Source organism: Cynocephalus volans, chromosome 7, assembly GCF_027409185.1.
Source record: "Cynocephalus volans isolate mCynVol1 chromosome 7, mCynVol1.pri, whole genome shotgun sequence".
In the NCBI taxonomy this organism is placed as follows: domain Eukaryota; kingdom Metazoa; phylum Chordata; class Mammalia; order Dermoptera; family Cynocephalidae; genus Cynocephalus; species Cynocephalus volans.
The window spans coordinates 133678139-133697991 of NC_084466.1; the positions used below are offsets into that span (position 1 = coordinate 133678139).

The following is a 19853-nucleotide window of genomic DNA, read 5'->3' on the forward strand; positions in this document are numbered from 1 at the left end:
TCAAAGGATATCACTGTGAATTGAATAAATTTCTTGAAAGAGCCTGAAAGGAAAGTAGGATCTGGTCTTACTTTGGTGTTGGCATGTCAGAGGGTATCACAACTAAAAGAGGAAACTGTTGTTCATTGTTTATTAAAGGGGAAGAATTCACCTGTCTCTGCTGGAAGCTCCAGGGTCTCCCAGAATGGGAGCTGTGTTGCCCTAGAGCAGTATTTGGCAAACCATGGCTCAAGGGGCCAAATCCACCTGCTGCCTTTTTTTTTTTGCACCTGAGAATTAAGAATGATTTTGCATTTTTAAAGAGCTGGAAAATGAAAAACCAGGAATATGTAACAGACATCCTATATGTGTGGCATGCAGAACCTAAAATATTTAGTATTTGACCCTTCACACAGAAAGTTTCCCTTGCCCTTGATCAGTGGTTCTTAAGAAGTGCATTAGAATTACCCATGGGGCTTGTTAAAACATAGGTAGTATGGCTCATCCTCAGATCATAGGATTTCTAATTCTGTAGGTCTGAGGGGAGCATGAAAAAATGTGCATTTCTAGTAATTTCCTGGTAAGGCTGATTCTGTTGGTCTGGAGACCACACTTTGAGGAATACTACTGTAAAGACAGAGGGTCTCCTCCCTGAGGCCAAATTGACTGCAATTTGATTTTCCCCCATTAAAAAAAATTAAAATATAACTTGTATACCATAAAATTGATGTGGGAGGTGCAAATCCGGACTGTGTAGGGTTTAGTGTTTCTGTCCAGCATCTCAGTTTGAGCTCTCAGGTGAAAGGAGAAAGTGAGTTGGGGCAAAATCACCTGTTTGTCAAATTGAATTGGGGTTTCCTAATGATGATGATACCTGGCCTTTACAAAGAGGACTTAGAACTCCTTGAATCCAGGATTAAGAGACCCTGTCCTGTGAAAATAATTTGGACCTTGCTTAGAACTCAATCTTTGCTTCTCCTCTAAGGAGCTTGACTTGAAACCGGAGACTGGCAAAGATATTTGTCACCTTTTGCAGGTAGGAAAGCAGGATCAAGACAGAGGCGGAACTATGGATATTCTTAAACTGGGGCAGAACTGGTTTCTTCAGGGCCCGCCCGTGGCTCACTTGGGAGAGTGTGGTGCTGATAACACCAAGGCCACAGGTTTGGATCCTATATACAGATGGCCGGTTGGCTAACTGGGTGAGCGTGGTGCTGACAACACCAAGCCAAAGGTTGAGATCCCCTTACCGGTCATCTTTTAAAAAAAAAAAAAAAAAAAAACTGGTTTCTTAAACCTTACCTGTTTGTCGTTTTGCCTACATTTATACAAAGAACAACTCTCCTGGCTCAGCTACAGGCCACACTGGGTCAAGCTGTAAAATGCTTCAGTAGGTTTTTAGAGGAAATTGGCTGCTACAGCCTGCTGGGTTCTCTGCCATGGTCTTCATTTGTTAATTCATTTTACCAACATTGATTGAGCTCATGATTGAGCCCTATATGGGATGTTTTAGAGATTAAAAGGAGGGAGAGGAGAAGACCTGGTGTGCCGTATAAAAAGCTGCAAATCAGTCAGGCAGGTATTATAGATTAGATACAATTACACTGGTGATAGGTGAATCCAGAAGAAGAAACAAGGGTGGGGGCTAGGAGTTTGTAAGCAGGGAACTGTAGGTGTAATGTGTAAATGAAGCTATTGGGCCTCTCAAGTGTTCGGCGTGAATGTGTTCGGAATGTGTGGGAAAATGTAGTGGGACGTGAGACAGAAGTAGGTAGGAACTAGGTCATAGAGAGGACCATAATTTGCGAAGTTTGGGTTATATATCCTGTAGGTGGTTGAAGTATTTTAAAAGGGGAGGCCAAGACATAATAATGTCTGGTTTATTGTGGTACAGCACTGTTGCTGTGGTGTGTGGAAGGGATTTGAGAGAGAAGAATCAACAACGTGCAGGGTAGTAGGGAGGCCGTTTGTATTTAGCTAGAAGATAAGAACATGGATAGAAGCAATGGGGGTGGATTTCAGAGCTATTTCTGAGGTAGAGTCAGTAGAATTTTGTCCCCGATACTTGAGGTGACAAAGCACTATGCCTCAGATAAAGGTCTATCTCAGGGAATTCAAATGGACTTAAGCTGCTGCTTGGGCAGTTTGAGACTAGTAGAGGGACGCTGGTAATCATCAAAAGCTTTTTAGATTGCAGTTGTTTTCCTCTTTAGGAACTTCTGGTTACTTTCTAGGAAAAACTTATTTTCGAACACCCTCCAGAATCACCATCATCCCTTCTCTTTTCTTTTTGCTAAACTGTGGAAACCTAATACTTCCGCCACACTCAAGATAGCTGCATCCGAACTAGACTTTTCACGACACCTTCTGGTCCCGCCACCTACCGGGGCCACTTCCGCCACTCTCTGCGGGGTGGGATGTGTCTCACACCGCCTCGCGGCAGTCAAAATGGCCCAGCTTCCTCCTACTTTTCATTGGCTGGATTGCTCCGGTTTTCCGTCCTCGCGGGGGGGCGGGACTTGGGTTTGATCGACAGCTATTTTGATCAATGGATGAAAGGCAGGAGCCAATGAAGAGCCGGAACTGAAGACCCTCCCCCCTGTCTGGGAGGGTGTTTTGCTTAGGGCGAGGTGGAGCACAGCCGGAAGTGGGAGGGGAGAGTCTAACAGGAAAAGAAGGGAAGAAGGAAGAAGAGGGTAGAGGAGGAGAGGGAGGAGAGGAGGGAGGTGGCGGCGCCGTAGCGGAGGAGCAGGAGCAGGAGGGGGATGGAGAGGAGAAGGCTCCTGGGTGGCATGGCGCTCCTGCTCCTCCAGGCGCTGCCCAGCCCCCTGTCAGCCAGGGCTGAGCCCCCACAGGTAAGGGGGTGGGGGCGTCCGGCCCACGCTGGGGGCCTGGGGGTCGTCGAGGCCTGGCTGGAGGGGTCTGAAGGAGTGTTGTTGCCAAGAGTTGCGGGGTCCCGAGAGGGGAGCCCATGCCTGGCTTGGGCAGGATCTAAGGGGACATCGGTGTTTAGCTGAGGGACACCTGTGACGGTTTTGGCGTCAGGGAGGTGGCAGAGGCATCGTGCCAAGCGAGTAAGGGGCCTTTGAGACGACAGGTAGGTTAGGTGGGCTGGAATGACTGTGACTGGATAGTGGGGTGCCGAGCTGAGGCATGTGGGGCTTATTCGTGTCCTCCCGTGGAGCAGGTGTCCGAGGCAGCGATGCTGTGTGTAGGACTGTGTGTGTAGGGGTACACAGGCTTTTGAGCTGGACTGACAGGGAGGAAGGCCTGAGAGGATATTTATTTCAGGCTGGACAAGGGAAAGTTCTGAGGGCGTCTTGGCCTCATATTTAATAGTGTAAGGCATGGCACCCTTGGTGGCAGGTTGTTGGAGGCAGGACTCTTGGAATGCAGATAGGATGAAGTAGAGTGGGACCCCTCAGGAGGGGGACATACTTGAGCTTATAACAAATTATTTCTGTTAGGCTGGCTGGCCTGGAAGAGCAAGTCACTCATGCTGATCTGAGCCAGCTCAGGGCTTTTGAGCAAAGGATAGTTCTGATGCCAATATGGGCAGCAAATGGAGCACCCCAGCTTTTCTTGCTGGGTGGCTTGCTCTTTCGTTAGCCAGGCAGAGAAGCTTGCTTGTGCTGATTCCAGCTCCAGCTGGCATTTCGAAACCCTAATGGGAGCATTACTCCTAGTGCCAAGTTGGGTGGGGTGCAGTAGGGGGAATCACCCCTCCTTCCTTGCGTTTGGCAAGGCTTTACCATTTTCCTCACTTTCTGTTCCCTGTCTTTTCAGAAAGACATGCACACATAGATAGGCAGCGCAATTGCAAAGTCTATACAACTTGACACTGAACTTGTATAGTGATTGAGAGCAGGAGCAGAGTGTCAGCAAAAATACTTATCGTTTCCTGAGGAGTTTAAGGGCTGCCTTTCACATATGTGTCTTGTTTTGCCCACTAATATCCTTTATTTTTAAAAATTAATTACTTTTTTAAATGAGTTGAAATTCACATTAAAAAGTCAACCATTTTAAAGTTAAAAATTCAGTGATGTTTAGTACATTCACAGGGTGGTGCAACCAACACCTTTGTCTAGTTTCAAAACATTTTCACCACCCGAAAAGAAAATCCTGTCCCCATTAAGCCGTTACTACCTGTCCCCTCCTTCCCCTAGCCCCTGGCAACTACCAATCCGCTTTTGGCCTCTATGGATTTACCTATTATTCTGGATATTTCATATAAAGGGAATCCTACAATATGTGGTCTTTTTGTGTGTGGCTTCTTCACTTAGCATGTTTTCTTTTTTTTTTTTTTTTTAGAGATGACCGGTAAGGGTATCTTAACCCTTGACTTGGTGTTGTCAGCACCACGCTCACCCAGTGAGCAACTGGCCATCCCTATATGGGATCCGAACCCATGGCCTTGGTGTTATCAGCACCACACTCTCCCGAGTGAGCCACGGGCCGGCCCCACTTAGCATGTTTTCAAGGTTCATTCATGTAGAGCATGTACCAGTACTTCCTTTTTATTGCTGAATAACATTTCATGTATGTATGTGCCACAATTTGTTTATCCGTTTATCTGTTGAAGAATTTAATTTTTCCTCAGAATATATTTATATATATTACAATAACATGTGAAAGGAATAGAGCCCATTTTCTGGCTCAATGTATTCTCTTTTCTAGGGTTGGGACTCTTCAGTTTTAGCCTTTGTTGCTGTTCTTTGTTTTCCCAGTTAAAATCATAAACTGGCAGAAATAAATTTTCTATTAGAAAAGTTATAACCCTCAGGACTGGTAAAGTTAAGAAGTATAGTACTGATAGAATAAAATGTAGAATAAACTTGTTTTTCCTTTGTATTTGTCTACTTCTGTAAATACCTCTAAAAGGCTTTTCCTGATAACTGATAAGTAATGTTGCTAGAGCATTGATTTAGGAATGTCAGAGCCTTTGGAGGTGAGCTTGCCAATGGTAGGAACTGGACCGACTTCTTCAGCAAGGGGAAGGATGGAAAATGGAGGTTCCTACCAGGTCACAGAGTCTGGGAGGTGGCAAGATGTGGAAAGGTATCTTCAATGTCATGTCCTAATTGCAGTTTGTCAATCACGGGCTGCTTTCTTATATCTCTGGCACCTCTAATACTTATTTTGGGGACAGGGTGGCTTTTGTACTTTGTTCTGTTTGGATGGATGCTAGCACTGACCAACAGTGGTTACAGTTCCGACAGAGAAGGGAACGTTTTTGTAATGAGCAATAGCTTTCTTCCTAACCCCACCACATACCCTCACCCCCAACATCCCCATACACTCCCATCCTCCACCTCATGCCCTTGTCTCTTTCTGTCCACAAATACTAGATATCTATAGTAAGATTTGTGTTTAGAATTTTAATCTTTGGAATGGAAGTTACCATATAATTATTAACTCCAAATCCACCACAATTTAGTCAACTTAGGTTTTTTTTTGTTTTCTTGATCTTTTTGCTTGTATTAATCAGTAAGGAAAAAAAAATACAGAGACCATTTTGTCATAGGATGTATTTCAGGTATTCACTGTGCTTACTTTAACAGTAACTTCTGGTTAACTGAATTGAGGAGGTCTTGCTGTATGAATCTGTTTTGAAAATGGTATGGGTACCTCATTACATTTTTCTCCCCTGAAATGGATCTATTAAATACAACCTTTTTTTTTTTTTTTTTAATACACATTTTCTATCAGTAATATATGATATTAGGCGGCTTGCTTTCCCTGTAACCAGCTCTGCACTGGAACAGTTATTTCTTGCCATGCAGGCCCAGGAAAGTTCATCAGCCTAATTCACTTCTGTGATTAGGACTTTAGACCTAACTCTCCTATAGGTCACTGCAACTCAGATGTGATTCCTTGAATCTATAAAGAATAAAAAAGCAGTAGTCTCCAAACAGTAAGGCCTTGGCATTTGTTTCTTCTAGTTAAATTATGATTGAGATATGTAGAATTTTTTCTTTCTGTGTTGTTTATATTAAACCAGAATATTTGAATATATCATTTAAAATAAAGTTTTGGTAGAAATGTCTTTTTCCATAAGGTGACCCAGCTGATGGTCTGGGCACAAATCTCTAGAGATGCAGTCCTTATGTTTTCTCTGCCAAGCTTAAAACTTTGAGTTGGATGGGCCGCTGTTCCTGATGTTTTTTTTCCCCCACTGTGCCCCTCAGTAGTGTACTAAACCTTCCTCCCCCACCACTTTACTCACCTCCATTGCCCTGGTTTTCAGTCTGGAAGCCCTACTCCATTCCCCTTTATTACAAATGGCATTTCAGTGCAATCACTATCAATCCTTGTAGAATAGTGGGATGTAAGGCTTCCAGATTCTAAACCCCTTTACCTCATTTTCTTAGTCTGTTGATATACCAATGTGAGCATTTGTCTAAAATGAGCACCTTGAGTTTCTATAAATCCTTTCAGTGGAATTCAGTAGAATTCAAAGAATAGACATTTACTGAAATGTCAATTCTCAGCAACAGGCTATTATTGCTAGGCTCTGGGAACTGTCAAATGAGTAACAGAATCCCTGTCCTCAAGAAACTAGTAATCTTGTTGGAAGGACACATAAAACACACAATGAATTGTAATCCAGAGAGATCCATGCTGTAATGGAAGTGCAAGCAAAGGACAATAGGCACAATCGATTTGCAATGGCAAGAGGAAACGGAGGATCTAGGGAAAGCTTCATCGGGGAAGAAGCATTTGGACTAGACTGTAAAGGTCGATAAGGATGAGTAGGATATCTATGGACCAGGAAGGGGAAAAGTGTATTCCATTGTGGAAGAGTGAAATGGAAGACGTGTCTGGAGGCAGCGCATAGTCTGTGGCAGAAGCTTCGTGTGTGGGTGTGTAGAGGAGTGTGCAAGTAGATGAGACTTTTGAGAGGGAGGCTGTGGTCAGATTTGGTAAGGAGAATTTTGTCCATTCATCTAAGGCTGTACTGTCCAGTAGAACTTTCAGTGATGCTGGAAACGGTCTCTGTGCTGTCCAGTTCAGTAGCCACTTAGCCACATGTGGCTATTGAGTACTTGAAATGTGGCTAGGATACTGAGGAACTGAATTTTTAACCATGTTTAATTTTTTTATGTCAACTTTATTGAGATGTAATTTATGTGTCAAAAATTTGTGTAATTTATGCACTCTTTTAAAGTGTGCATAAATTGTTTTTTTTGTATAGTCACAGAATTGTGTGACTGTTACCACTATCTAACTTTAGAACATTTTCATCACCCCCCCCAAAAAAACCCCATAGATACTAGCAGTCAATACTCATTGCACCCCCTCTTCTGCCAGCCTTTAACAAATACTAATCTACTTCCTGTTTCTATGGATTTGCCTGTTCTGGACATTTCATAGAAAAATCATACACTAAATGGTCCTTTGTGATTGGCTTCTTTCACATAATGTTTGCAAGATTCACCTATGTTTTGGCATGTATCAGTACTTAATTCTTTTTTATGGCTGATTAATATTCATTTCATTGTATGGATAACACCACATTTTATTTATCCATTCATCAATTGATGAACATTTGGGCTATTTCCACTTTTTGGATATTATAAACAATGTTGCTGTGAACATTGGTATGCAAGTTTTTGCGTGGATGTGTCTCTTCAATTCTCTTGGGTATTTACCTAACTGGAATTGCTGGGTCATGTGGTAACTTTATGCGTGACCTTTTAGGAACTCTCAGTGGTATGTTATTTAATTTAATTAATTTAAATTGAATAGCTACATGAAGCTAATGACTATGTATCGGACAATGCCGATCTAACAGCTTTCCAACATGGGGGTTTGGTACAGTCTAACATAGTGGTAAGGTCATGGGGTCTAGGGTCAGGTAACCTGAGTTTCAAACCTGACACTTAACTATCCTTGAGCAAGTTACTTAACCTCATTGTGCCTCAGTTTCCTTATCTGTAAAATGGGAATAATGCTAGTATGTACCTTATAGGGTTATTGTGAGGTGAAAAGACATATGTATGTTTATATATTCATTACATATGACATATGTAATATATGTAAAGATCTTAGAATATACTTTATGATTCTTAAGTGTAATAATTATCACTATTATTGTTATTGGTTGTCCTGAGAGTGCGTGTATTGGTAAGTTAGTGTCACCTCCCAAAATAAGTTCAGAAAATGAGATCTGGAGTGTTTGAAAATGACTTCCTTGATTCTGTTTCATCTCTGAGTTTAGGTTTGTTCCTGTGATCTTTTAGCTGTGTAGGTAACTTTCCGTGGTGAACCTATGTGTTTAGAATAGTGGTTCTCGGAGCTCCAGTGGCGCAATCGGTTAGCGCGCGGTACTTATACAGAATAGTGGTTCTCAATTAGTGTCCATTTTGCCCTCTCCAGAGGACATTTGTCAGTGTCTGGAAACATTTTTGGTAGTCACAACTTGGGAGTGCAACTAGCATCTAGAGGGTGAAGGCCAGGGATGCTGCTAAACATCCCACAATGCTCAGGACAGCCCCCACAACAAAGAATTGTGTGGCCCAAAATGTCAGTAGTGCTGAGGTGGAGAAGGCCTGTCTTAGTGATGCCTGCTGTCTCCTTGCCAGCTCCTGCTCATCATTGCAGAGTTTGAGGTCAGCCTTCCTATGAAGCGAGAACATAGCATTTTGAAGTATATGAAATAACCTCTGATAAGTTTTAGGTGGGACAGTTTAAAGCTTTAACATTCTAAATCTCGGTTATTCTCAGGTTTGTTGGCTGTACATTACCAGTCAACTCTGTTTTGTCAGCCAGCAGCAAACATTATTAAAACAAAAACAAAAACACATTTTTTTTAGTCTTTAGTTCAATAAGCAGGTGAGCCTCCCTTATTCACCCAGTCTTGAACTTTCTTTCCTCTTGCTTTGATCTGCCCTTGTGGTTTCATTTTTAGAACATGATGTGTTTTCATCCCAGTGAAAGCCTGATGGCCAGTTACTTGCTTTTCTCAGTGTCCTGCATGGTCCCATAACCAGTCTGAACTGAGTCATGTTCTTAGAACTTTTTCCTTTCCCCATTCCAAGTCTTGGCTCTACTCTCATTTTCAGCCTCTGGAATGTTGGATTGTTCTCACGCACACTTAGCCTGCAGAAACCATTAGGTGTTTTCAGGGTCTGCCGCAAGGGAAGCTAACTGTCCTGGCCCTCAGGGTGGCTATGTCTAGAGAAGAGCCCTCTCTCGTAGGACCCCAGGATGCAGCTCATCTGTGGGTATTTGGCACAAGCAGGCAAGTCTTTATGGATACTGTAGGTATCTTGGATGGCCTTGGATTCAAAATTCCAAATGCCTGGCCATCTGTATACCTGAAAGGTCCTCTTCCTTTCCTGCCAACTGAAGTTGTTAGGACTAACACTTGAGGGATAATCAGGAGCCAGGTAGTATAATGACTTGGGTTTGTTCCTGCCCCTACAATCCCACTCGTGGATACCATTGGGGTCACTGATCCCATTGTAACTGCACAGCCAGTAAGAACAGCCATGGGTGAAAGGGAGCAATGATGTTGGATCTTGGTGACCTGTCTACTTGGTGGCATACAACAGACAGGCTGAGGTCTGGCATGTGGGCACCTCTCTTTTGGATCATCCTTTGCTGTTCCATTAGGTGGAGCAAACCCTGGCCTAAAAAAACGCATGCGGTGTGGAAACCACAAACAGACACAAATCCAGAACGTTGCAACCTGTGAGGTCAAGAAAGGCAGAACATATCCCATCCTATTGAATTCTGTGGCTTGTTGATACAATTCTGGGCTTTCCTAATGTGGGAATTAAAATAGGTTATCCTCTCAGACTTGTAGATGGCCAGTCTTGCATGGACTGGGTTTTGGGACACTCTCGCTTACTCAGTTACATTCCCATAGCTCTAATTTATTTGCTTTTGGTTTTCTTCTTTCCATACTTTCTTCTGTGGGGAAAAAAACAGATGAGCTGTGTATCTCCTGCTCCTGTCCTCATAAGTGCCAAGGCGAAGTTTTGATGCAAGACCTCAGGTGTTTTAAAGAATTCAACTTAAACATGTTTTGGAAGAGGTAAAAATAAATGTAACAAGAATATTTGTGGCTTGGAAGGGTGGATGTTAGAGCGAAGAGTTACAAACAAAAACATGTCTGTTTTGATTTTTAAATATCTAGCAAGTCGAATCTTATGTTGTAACATTGTTTTGTTACACATTCTTTCAGATCAGAGGCATGCCTTCATGGAGAAAATATTCACGTTTTTCAAAATTCTATATGTTGCTCTTCGGTTTGCCATTTTCTTTCTTTTTTTTTTTTAAAGATGACCGGTAAGGGGATCTCAACCCTTGGCTTGGTGTTGTCAGCACCACACTCAGCCAGTGAGCGAACCGGCCATCCTTATATAGGGATCCGAACCCGTGGCCTTGGTGTTAGCACCGCACTCTCCCAAGTGAGCCACTGGCTAGCCCTTGGTTTGCCATTTTCTAATTTATCTTCCTCATTTAAAATTCCACCTGACAGTTGTACCAAACACAGAAACAACAACAGAAAAACCATGGCTTAGTTTATTGATCAGATCTAAATATTTTTCTTAGTGGTTCATTGGGAGAGGAAGTTAATATTTGGATGTTGGAATACTGTAGCTCTTTGAGACTTGAATACAGAGGCAAATAGGGTGAGAAGTTCATCCTGCTTACTCCTTTCTTTTTCTTTTGGTAATTTATCTTTAAGTTTGCAAATTTCCTTGCTGCATTTAGGGATGTGTGTGTGGCGGGGGAGGGGGACAGAAATGATTTGGCACAAGGTCCAAATGGCTCTCTTTTTATTTTCCTTCCTTAGAGATGATTGCTATTTTTCTTTGAGCTTTAAGATACCTTTTAAAATCAGCTTTTTAATTATACAAAAACAACACATGCTCATAATAATGGTAAATAAAACAGAAATCCAAAAATGTTTAGAGTAAAAAGTGAAAGTTTCTGGTTTGGTGTATATTTTTGGTGGTTTTTCTGCTTATGCTGCATATTCATAGCTGTATTAATATAACTCATAAATCACATGTATAATAAACAAACAAAATCGTTGGTGTGGGTAGGGTTCTTTATTTTCTTTCGTTTGTTGTTAAAACAAAAATGGGATAATTTATACATAGTATAAATGCATTTTTTAACCTTAACATTTTGTTTTACCTTATCAAAATATTGTGGACTAATTTCCATATTATATATATCTCTGATTTTTAAAAAAATACTTGTATGCTATTGCTCTATACCATGATTTATTTAACCACTTCTCCATAAGTAAACATGTGTGTGTCCAAGTTTTTGCATTTCACACAGTGCTACATTGAGCATTGTTGTTCCTATTTCTTTCTGTAGTTGTGCTAGATTCCTAGAAGTGGAATTGGGAGTTGTAGGGCTGTAGGATATGTACATTTAAAAGTTGTGGTAGATGGTGCCAAGTTGCTCTCCAAAGTGATTGTATCAGTTTTCATTTTTATCAACAGGGTATGCAAGGGCTCACTTCTCCACACAGAAGTAAGCAACATTCCTTCACCTACACTCTCGCTTATCCTTTAAGATGTACCTTCTGACTCAACACAGACACCTGGGAACATTTCAGCTTACTTCCTCAAAAACCTGTTGGTCTCTAGTTTGCTTAGCTTCTAGTCTCCTCCCTGTGTACAATCCATAGCTCCCTTTACTGTGATGCAGGTTTCACCCAAGAGCAGTGAGCCTATAGGTGGAGAGGGGTCGAAATGCCTGCCCAGGTGCTAAAGAAGGTGGTTTGTGGTCCTCTGGGAGATGTTAGGCAGGTGACCTGGAGCTGTTAGACAATTGCTGTATGGCACACAAGTCTAACTGTGTGCCTGACCAAGCCCATTTCCATGGTGGTTGTCCCAGAGTTAGGGACACTTGGAAGTAGCATTGCTAAGGGTGCAGACTCAGGAGCCTGACTACTTGCTTCTGAAGCCTAGCTCTCCCCTCATTGTCCATATAACCTTGGGCATATAACTGTTGCCTCATCCACAAAATGGGGGTAATAGCACCTAGCTTAAAGGATTATTATGAAGGTTGATGTAGTTATTATAAAACAGAACAGTGCCTGCCACATAGTAAACATTTAGTAAGTGTTAGCCGTCAGCATTTTTTATTTTTTATTTTTTTGAGTTTTGGGGAAGCCTTAGGGCTTTCCTATTCCCTGACTGACGTAAGATCTGATTCCAGCAGAGGAATTTAAGGAACCATTTTGGTTTACTTCTAGTCCAAAAGGTATGTGAATCACTTCATGTCATCAGCCTTGGCAATCAGATGAGAGGTGTTTTCCCAGCAATTGTTTTTAAATAATGAAGTATGAAATTATTTATATTCTTAGAGCAGTAAGTTAGAATATACACTGTTACTCTTATTTGTACATCACTGTGTTCTCTTGAATAAGGAGAGAGGTGGGGTCACCACCAGTGAGAGTGCGCCCCATGTCAGGTTGGGGGTATGGCTCGCCATCCGTTCCCACTGCGGCACCAAACCACGCACAGCACTGTCTGCTCTCGGCACACGTGTTACTGCCTTGAGGTGAGGGGGCTCCTGGGGCTTCTTGATGCCTGCTCTCACCTTCCTTTGGCACTTCCTGTTCTGAGGTGAGAATGGTTTCTGAGCCTTTTTATTTTCTTTTTCCCAAATAACAATTTTACTAAGATATAACTCACGGACCATAAAATTCACCCTCTCAAGCATACAATTCAGTGATTTTTAGTATATTCACAAGGTTGGGCCACTATCACCAGTATCTTAATTTCAGAATATTTTTATCACTCCTAAAAGAAACCCTCATTCCCTCTCTCCTCTTCCCCCCCAGTTCCTGGCAACCACTCCTTTTTGTTTCTATGGATTCATCTGTTCTGAACATTTCATATAAATTAAATCGTATACCATGTGGCCTTTTGTGACTGGCTTCTTTCACTTAGTATAATGTTTTCAAGGTTTACCCATGTTGTAGTGTGTTTCAGTACTTTGTTCCTTTATATGGCTGATTAATATTTCATTATATGGCCACATTTTATTTATCCATTCATCAATTAATAGACATTTGAGCTATTTGCACTATGGGGCTATTATGAATAATGCCACTGTGAACACCGGTGTACAAATTTTTAGTGGACATATGTTTTCAATTCTCATGGGTGTATATCTAGGGGTGAAATTGCTGGGTCTTATGGTCGTATGGTAACTTTATGTTTCACTTTTTGGGGGACTGTCAGACTGTTTTCTGAAGCATCTGCACCACTTTACACCCCTATTAGAAATATATGAGGGTTCCAATTTCTCTACATCGTTTTTAAGACTTATTATTGTCTGTCTTTTTTGTTATACCCATGCTAGTGGGTGTGAAATAGTTTCCCATTGTGGTTTTGATTTGCATTTCCTTAATGTCTAGTGATGTTGAGCATTTTTTCATGTTCTTATTGGCCTTTTGTATATTTTCTTTACAGAAATGTCCATTCAATCCTTTGTCCATTTTAAAGACCCTTATTTTACTGAAGGGACAAAGGTCTTCCCGTGGAACTCTAGTAAGTGATGCCCAAGGGGAGATTTTCCTTTAAACTAGACTCTGTCAGGGCTCTGGCTTCCAGATCTGGCCATGGTACTACCTAGTCTCTTGACCCTGGGTCAGTTAACCTCTCTAAGCCTTCGTTATTTCTATCATTAGCACTACCCAGAGACTGCTCCAAGGCTGGCCATTTCTGTGATATGAGGCCCATGTGGTCCAAGAAGTCTACTGTCTCTTTTGGAGAGTCCCAATGTATATGGTTACAGTTAAGCCTCTGAAAAGTCCCACAGTTAAGAAATCTGTATGAGTCCCTTATTAGATAAGTTGCAAATATTTTCTCTCATTCTATGCTTTTTTTTTTTTTTTTTGCATCTTCTTGATGATGTCCTTTGAAGCACAACTATTTTTGATTTTGATGAAGTCCAATTTATCTGTTATTTTCTGTTGTTGCTTGTGTTTTTGGTGTTCCTTAATACTTTTCAGGGCTTTGAAATGCTTAGATTATTTTGGGTAAAGAATGAACATTATTTAGAATAGAATCCTTTTGATTGTTTTTTTATGGAAAGTTTTAAACATATACAAAAATAAGGAGAAAGAGAATGTATACATCACCCAATTCAGCAACTTTATCAAGCCATGACCAATCTTCTATTCATCCTCAGTGAAATTATTTTGAAGCAAATTACAGACTCCAGATTATTTCAACCATAAATAGTTAAATTTGAGTCTCTAAAAGTTAAGGATTCTGTTCTTCAACAAAACTATTATACCATATCATACCCTAAAAAATTGACAGTAATTTCTTAATGTTATAGGATAGGGTCTTTCATGGGAGAATTTAAATAAGATCCAGAGGTAAAAATACTATGAGAGAATTCAGCTAATTAGGATAGTTCTTCAGTTTTCATCACTAATTACCCCTCACTAAGTGTTCTACTACTTTTTTAGAAAGGTTATTCCCCAGTAACACTCCTCCATCCTTTGAATATCAAACATGCTCTTTCAACACCAGCTTTCTCATTTTTACTTTGACACACATATCCATTCCCAACCTTTGCCTACTGTATAAAGTGAAAGATTAACTTATGACTTTTGCCCTCAATTTCTAGTGTAGAGAAATTTTGGAAAAATCCTACTCTTACCTAAGATTGCACAAATGTTCAGAGAAACATGGGAAAATGAAGAGACCCCGTCAGCATATTTCTTCCTCTTTTAGCCCTCCAGGGGCACAGGCTGTGTGTCCCCATCCTGTGCCCAGCTGACTATGCCTGCCCTTAAGGTACAGTATTAGGGGTTTCACAGCGGATGAGCAATGCTGCTGAGGGAGAAATGGAACATAGAATTTGGAGGCTGAAAGACACCATAGAGAGAATGGTTCTATGAACAGATGTTCAGTAAGAAAGGAGTCTGCACTACTCAGAATGTAGGAGTTTTGGGGTCAACAGGCTTCTAAACTGTGGAAATCTTCAGAGACTTAACTGTAACTATATGCATTGTGACCCTCCAAAAGTGACTGTAGACTTCTTTGACTACATGGGCCTCTTATCACAGAAATGGCTGGCCTCGGAGTGATCTCTGGGCAATGGTGATAGAAATAACGAAGGCTCAGAGAGGTTAAGTAATTGGCCCAGGGTCACGAGACTAGGTGGTAGCGTGGCCAGATCTGAAATGCCAAATCCGTCATAGAATCTCTTTTAAAGGAAAATCTTCCCCTGGGCATCACTCAACTTGGAAGACCTCTGTCCTTTCAGTCAGAAACCCTATGTCTAAGTCCTAAGTCACTTTACATTTTTAGACCTTCAACATAACTTGTCTGGTAAGTGGGGGGAGTAATATCCTGATGTAAGGAACAGCTAAATGGATGTGAAAGTAGCTTATAAATCTTGAGTTCTGATTTCATTGAATTGTTTCTTTGTATTTTCTTGAAGTGCACTGATCTTTCCTAAAATGAAAACCTTGAGTTCTCTGTAAGGATAAGAATGATGACTTATTGTGTTTCTCAGTGGTTAGCTCCACCTTTCTGCGGTTTTGAGCGTAGTAAAAGACCTTGGAAAAGCTTTGCTTCTCAAGAGTCTGTCAAGGAAGAACGATGGATATAGGTGCAATGTTATTGGCATCTGCTAATTTTTTTCAGGGAGGGACACTAGCTTGTGCTCACTTTCCCTCTTGCTGTGATGGGGGACGCTTTCTCAAGGGCACTTTTACTTTTTTCCCCTAAGCTTTAGGCATAATAGCCTGTCTCCGACTACTTCTGCTTTGCTCTAGTGCTTTTCTCATGATTTGGACCCTGGATTAAGGTGTTTTTGAAGTAGGTTTACTTACTGCTGTCATCTCTGTGGCCTCACTCACTGTGGCCTGGAAGTACAGGGTTTAGGTGTGGCTCTGATTGGGCATTAAATGACAAAGGCTCAGCATCTTTTGCATCTGGTGTGATGCCCTCTCCAGTGTCACTTCTTTTAGTCATCATATTACTTGGGCTATGGCCACGTGTGTTCCAGAAGTTTCCCCACCCCCTGCAACTTACGGGAGGGATAAATTGTCTTATGTTTTCTTCTGGTGTTTTTGACCATTAAGTCTTAGGCCTGGAGTAGATTTGGTTACCAAATAGCCTAAGGAGGGGAGGATTGATTTACGTAAGATCCAGGAAATGAGGGAAGGCATGGTGCCATGAGCTGTGCTTCCAGCTAGACCTTATTAAGTTTCACAATCCTTTATGTAAAAAAGGCAACTTCCAGGTGTTGCTAATGGAGTTATCTGGTGAAAAGGAGACAAAACCAGGAGTAGCCTCATCCCATTCCCGTAACTGAAAAACTATTACTAGGGAGTTTGATCATGTCCCAGCTCTACCTTGAGGAAGGGAATTTTGCTTTTGAGATGGTTTGTTTTAAATTCCTCAGCTGAGAAATGAGAGATGTACAGATAATGAGACACACAGAAGGTTTCCGAGTCTCTGCATTAAACTTGATGAGCTTGGTAATATCCAAATGCCCTCCTGATTTCTTAGCTGTTTGTCAGGTTTCTGTGGCCAGGAAAATGTCACCAGCACTAATGTTTAGGGGTTCAGCTATATTAGCTTCATTTTTACAATCATCTCTTTAGTCATTTTCTTCATCTCTTCATTAAATGTGACAATCTTTTCTCAAGGGCCTGTATCATACAAGGCATTGCTAGGTGCTGTGAGGGACACAGAGGTGGAAGTTACTCATCTTGCCCCTAAGTTGCTCACACTTTAGAAGAGGAGATGGGCCTGAGAATAAATATAAAGTGTGAAATGTCTTTGCTCAGTTTTTGAGCCACGTACAAGAAGCAAGTGGATTTTCCTATAAAAGCACAACGAAGATGAAAACATTCTCATTCTGGACAATGAGAATGATAGCTCTGATGACCTTGTACCCAGAGCACCCAGAGCTGCTTGCAGGGACTCAGAGTTGAGATGCCCATAATAAAATGACCTTGCTGTTAGTACTGTCCTTGGGTCAGCCACATCGCACCCTCATTCCTTCTTAAAGTGGACCACTTGTCTCTTTACCTTGCCCAAAGTTAAAGCCGAAAGATGAAATCATATTTGGTGGAAATCTTAGGTGGAAGCCTAATTTTCCTGATGAAGTTCTCTATCCAGGTTTCATTTGGGTGTGTATCATGTAGTTGGTGTGTCCTATGTCCCTCCTTTGGTTCTTACTCCAGTCTTTGGTTTCGAGAACAATTCATGAGGAGGTATGAAATGTGCCTGGGTACATCCCTGAGCTGTAGCTTGCTGATTTTCATGTAATTCTTGGCTACTTGCCAGTTTGGTTGAGGTTGAACTGTCTCCAGGGTAGGAAAAACAAACCTAGCATTTTGGTATGAAAACAAACAAGGCTGCTTTGTACTTGATGAAGCTAAAGTTGCAGATCCAGTGAGAGCCCATTCACCATCGGTGATAGCCCACTGTCAGTGGTGGGTTTCAGAGACCCCTGGACTCTCTGGAGATGGCAGTGAATGCTTGTCCACGAAGGTAATAAATACGAGTGGAGTGATTGATTGTCAGCAGCAAAAGGGTTTTCTTGTTGGGGGCGGAGAAGCATGATGCAGAAACCTTAGGAAGCTGTTATAAACCAGTTTCAGCTTTGCTACTTTTATTTCTCTCTATTTATTTTTGTGTGTGTGTGTGTGTGTATATATATATATATGTATATTTTGGTGGCTGGCCAGTAAGGGGATCCGAACCCTTGACATTTCTCTCTATTTAAAAGCCCAAGGCTATATATACCATTGACATGGGTATCTTCCCTCCACCTTCCCCAACCCCTGCAACAGAAGAAAATCAACTCCAAGATTTACCATATTTTATTTATGTATGTATGTATGTATTTATTTGCCGCTGGCCAGTACAGGGATCCGAACCCTTGACCTTGGTGTTACAACCTCAGTCTGTAACCAACTGAGCTAACCGGCCAGCCCTATTTTGCCATATTTTAGTAGTAAATATAATTAAACAAACAAAATGAGGGCCCAGGATACTTAGTAAAATAGAAATTCCTATACGTGATATTCGTGGTGCTACCATGATGACCAGAAAGAAAAGATGTGCTGATCAAAGGTAGTCAGTAAATACGAACAGGTGTAGGACCTCTGCATTCTACCTCCAACTGATCTTTGCCTCATCTTCTCTGCCTTTCTCATATGCCCCATGTGTCTTTGTTGTCTTGCTGTCTTGCATTTACCCATGCTTGGCCCTGCCCAGTGTGTTCATCTTCCCCACTGAAACCATGCATATTGTTTTAGTACCCATCTCTTGATCAAACTTTCTTTGGCCATTCTATCCCTCAACAGCACCCCTTCTCTGAGCTCTTCTTGTGTTACTATCTCTATTCCTCCCCCCACATTTATTATAGAGTGCCCATGTTTGTTTCTGTGGGTGCTTTTCTTTTATCCAGTTAGACTGGATAACTAACTAACTAAATCCTCCAGGACGAGATCGATTGGTCCAGTAGTACATCTTTGTCATTCCCACAGTACATGCTAGGTGGCTGGCTATATGGTGACTGTGAATATCAGGTCACATATGAGGGGTAAGTGATAGTTATAATAAATATCAAAATACTATCTCCACGTGTTTCAAGCCACTTTGGAGCTACACAGGCCCAGCTCACTGCTTGAATGAGTTATATAACTTCACCGAAGCTCAAGTTTTTCATATCTAAAACATGAGATATCAACATCTGTTAGAATCTTCCCATTTTGAAATATATCATTTGATGTTTAGCGAGTGATTACATACTGCAGTTAAGGACTGTTTGCCCAGCCATCTTCCCTGAAAGACTCAATAGTAGGAAAGCAGTCACGAGCTTGTATGGATACCTTGTAGAAGAAGTAAGCCCTGTGACTTGCAGAACTCCTTGTCCTGCTCAGAAGCCCGGAGAGGTGTGTGTGTTCTTGCCTCGGCAAGTCTGCTACATGCCTATCTTTGTCCAGCCCAGGACACAGATAAGCTAGTATTCTTGGGTTTTGGCAGCCAAGTAATCCTTAGCATTTCTAGTTGGCAGAGTTCTTCAAATCTTTATTCTGAGTTTGGAATTCATCCCATGGCGTTCCCCCAAATAATTACTTCAGGATCCTTTTATTGATGCCCAGCCTCACACTCATGACATAAAGGTGTTTCAGGTTAGCTTTTAGTGTGGCACTCATGTTGGTTTGGGGTTTGAGTTAGTATTCACTTCTCTTTTTTGAGTCAGAACTCTAAGTTGTTTACATGGGTCTGTGTCCAAACCTAGGAAAGATAAGAAAGGTCTCATCTTAGATGTTCTGTGTCTGCCTCACAGCCTCTACTCAAAGCTCCTGGACATAACATGGCGTTAGGTCTGGAGATTATCTGCTACTCTAGAAGCCTGGCAGTTGCTGTCCTATTCTGACAAAACCTTCTTTCTTCAGATTCCTTGGTTGTGAAATAGGGCACCCCCAGCCCTCAGTCCTAGTGTCCTTCAGCCTCAGCCTGACGTGGACGTGGCAGCAGTGCACCAAGCTACCCAAGAGCCTTGTGTAAGGATCTGTTGTGTGTTGCAAACAGATGAGGACTTTAGGGCTTTCCCAGTCATTTGCCTCATAGAACTCTGCTCTCCAAAGTGGGTCAGAGTGAGAGTTGTGGGACCCAAGGGCCCTGACTTCACCTTTCAGAACACCACTGTCAGATCCAGTGTAGATGGCAGTCTTATCAACAGGGTTCTGGAGCACTGACAGGGACCTATATGTCTGACCCTCAGTTCTGGTTTTTGCTATTTGTTTTATTCCTATTGGTAACTTATGGTCTTCTAACTACTGTATTATCATATAGGAAAGAGCCTTTGGATCCAGAGACTTCATTCAAATCCATGCTCTCCCACTG

At 41.7% G+C, this 19853-nt stretch overlaps 1 protein-coding gene across 1 annotated transcript in view; it reads left to right on the forward strand.

Moving 5' to 3' along the window:
• Nucleotides 1-2692: 2692 nt before the first annotated feature.
• Nucleotides 2693-19853, forward strand: part of WBP1L (WW domain binding protein 1 like) — a 54621-nt gene continuing 37460 nt past the window's right edge. Inside the window, exon 1 of the mRNA XM_063102215.1 lies at nt 2693-2834. Coding sequence (XP_062958285.1) covers nt 2745-2834 — 90 coding nt within the window. The 5' untranslated portion in view covers nt 2693-2744. The remainder of the gene's footprint in view (nt 2835-19853) is intronic.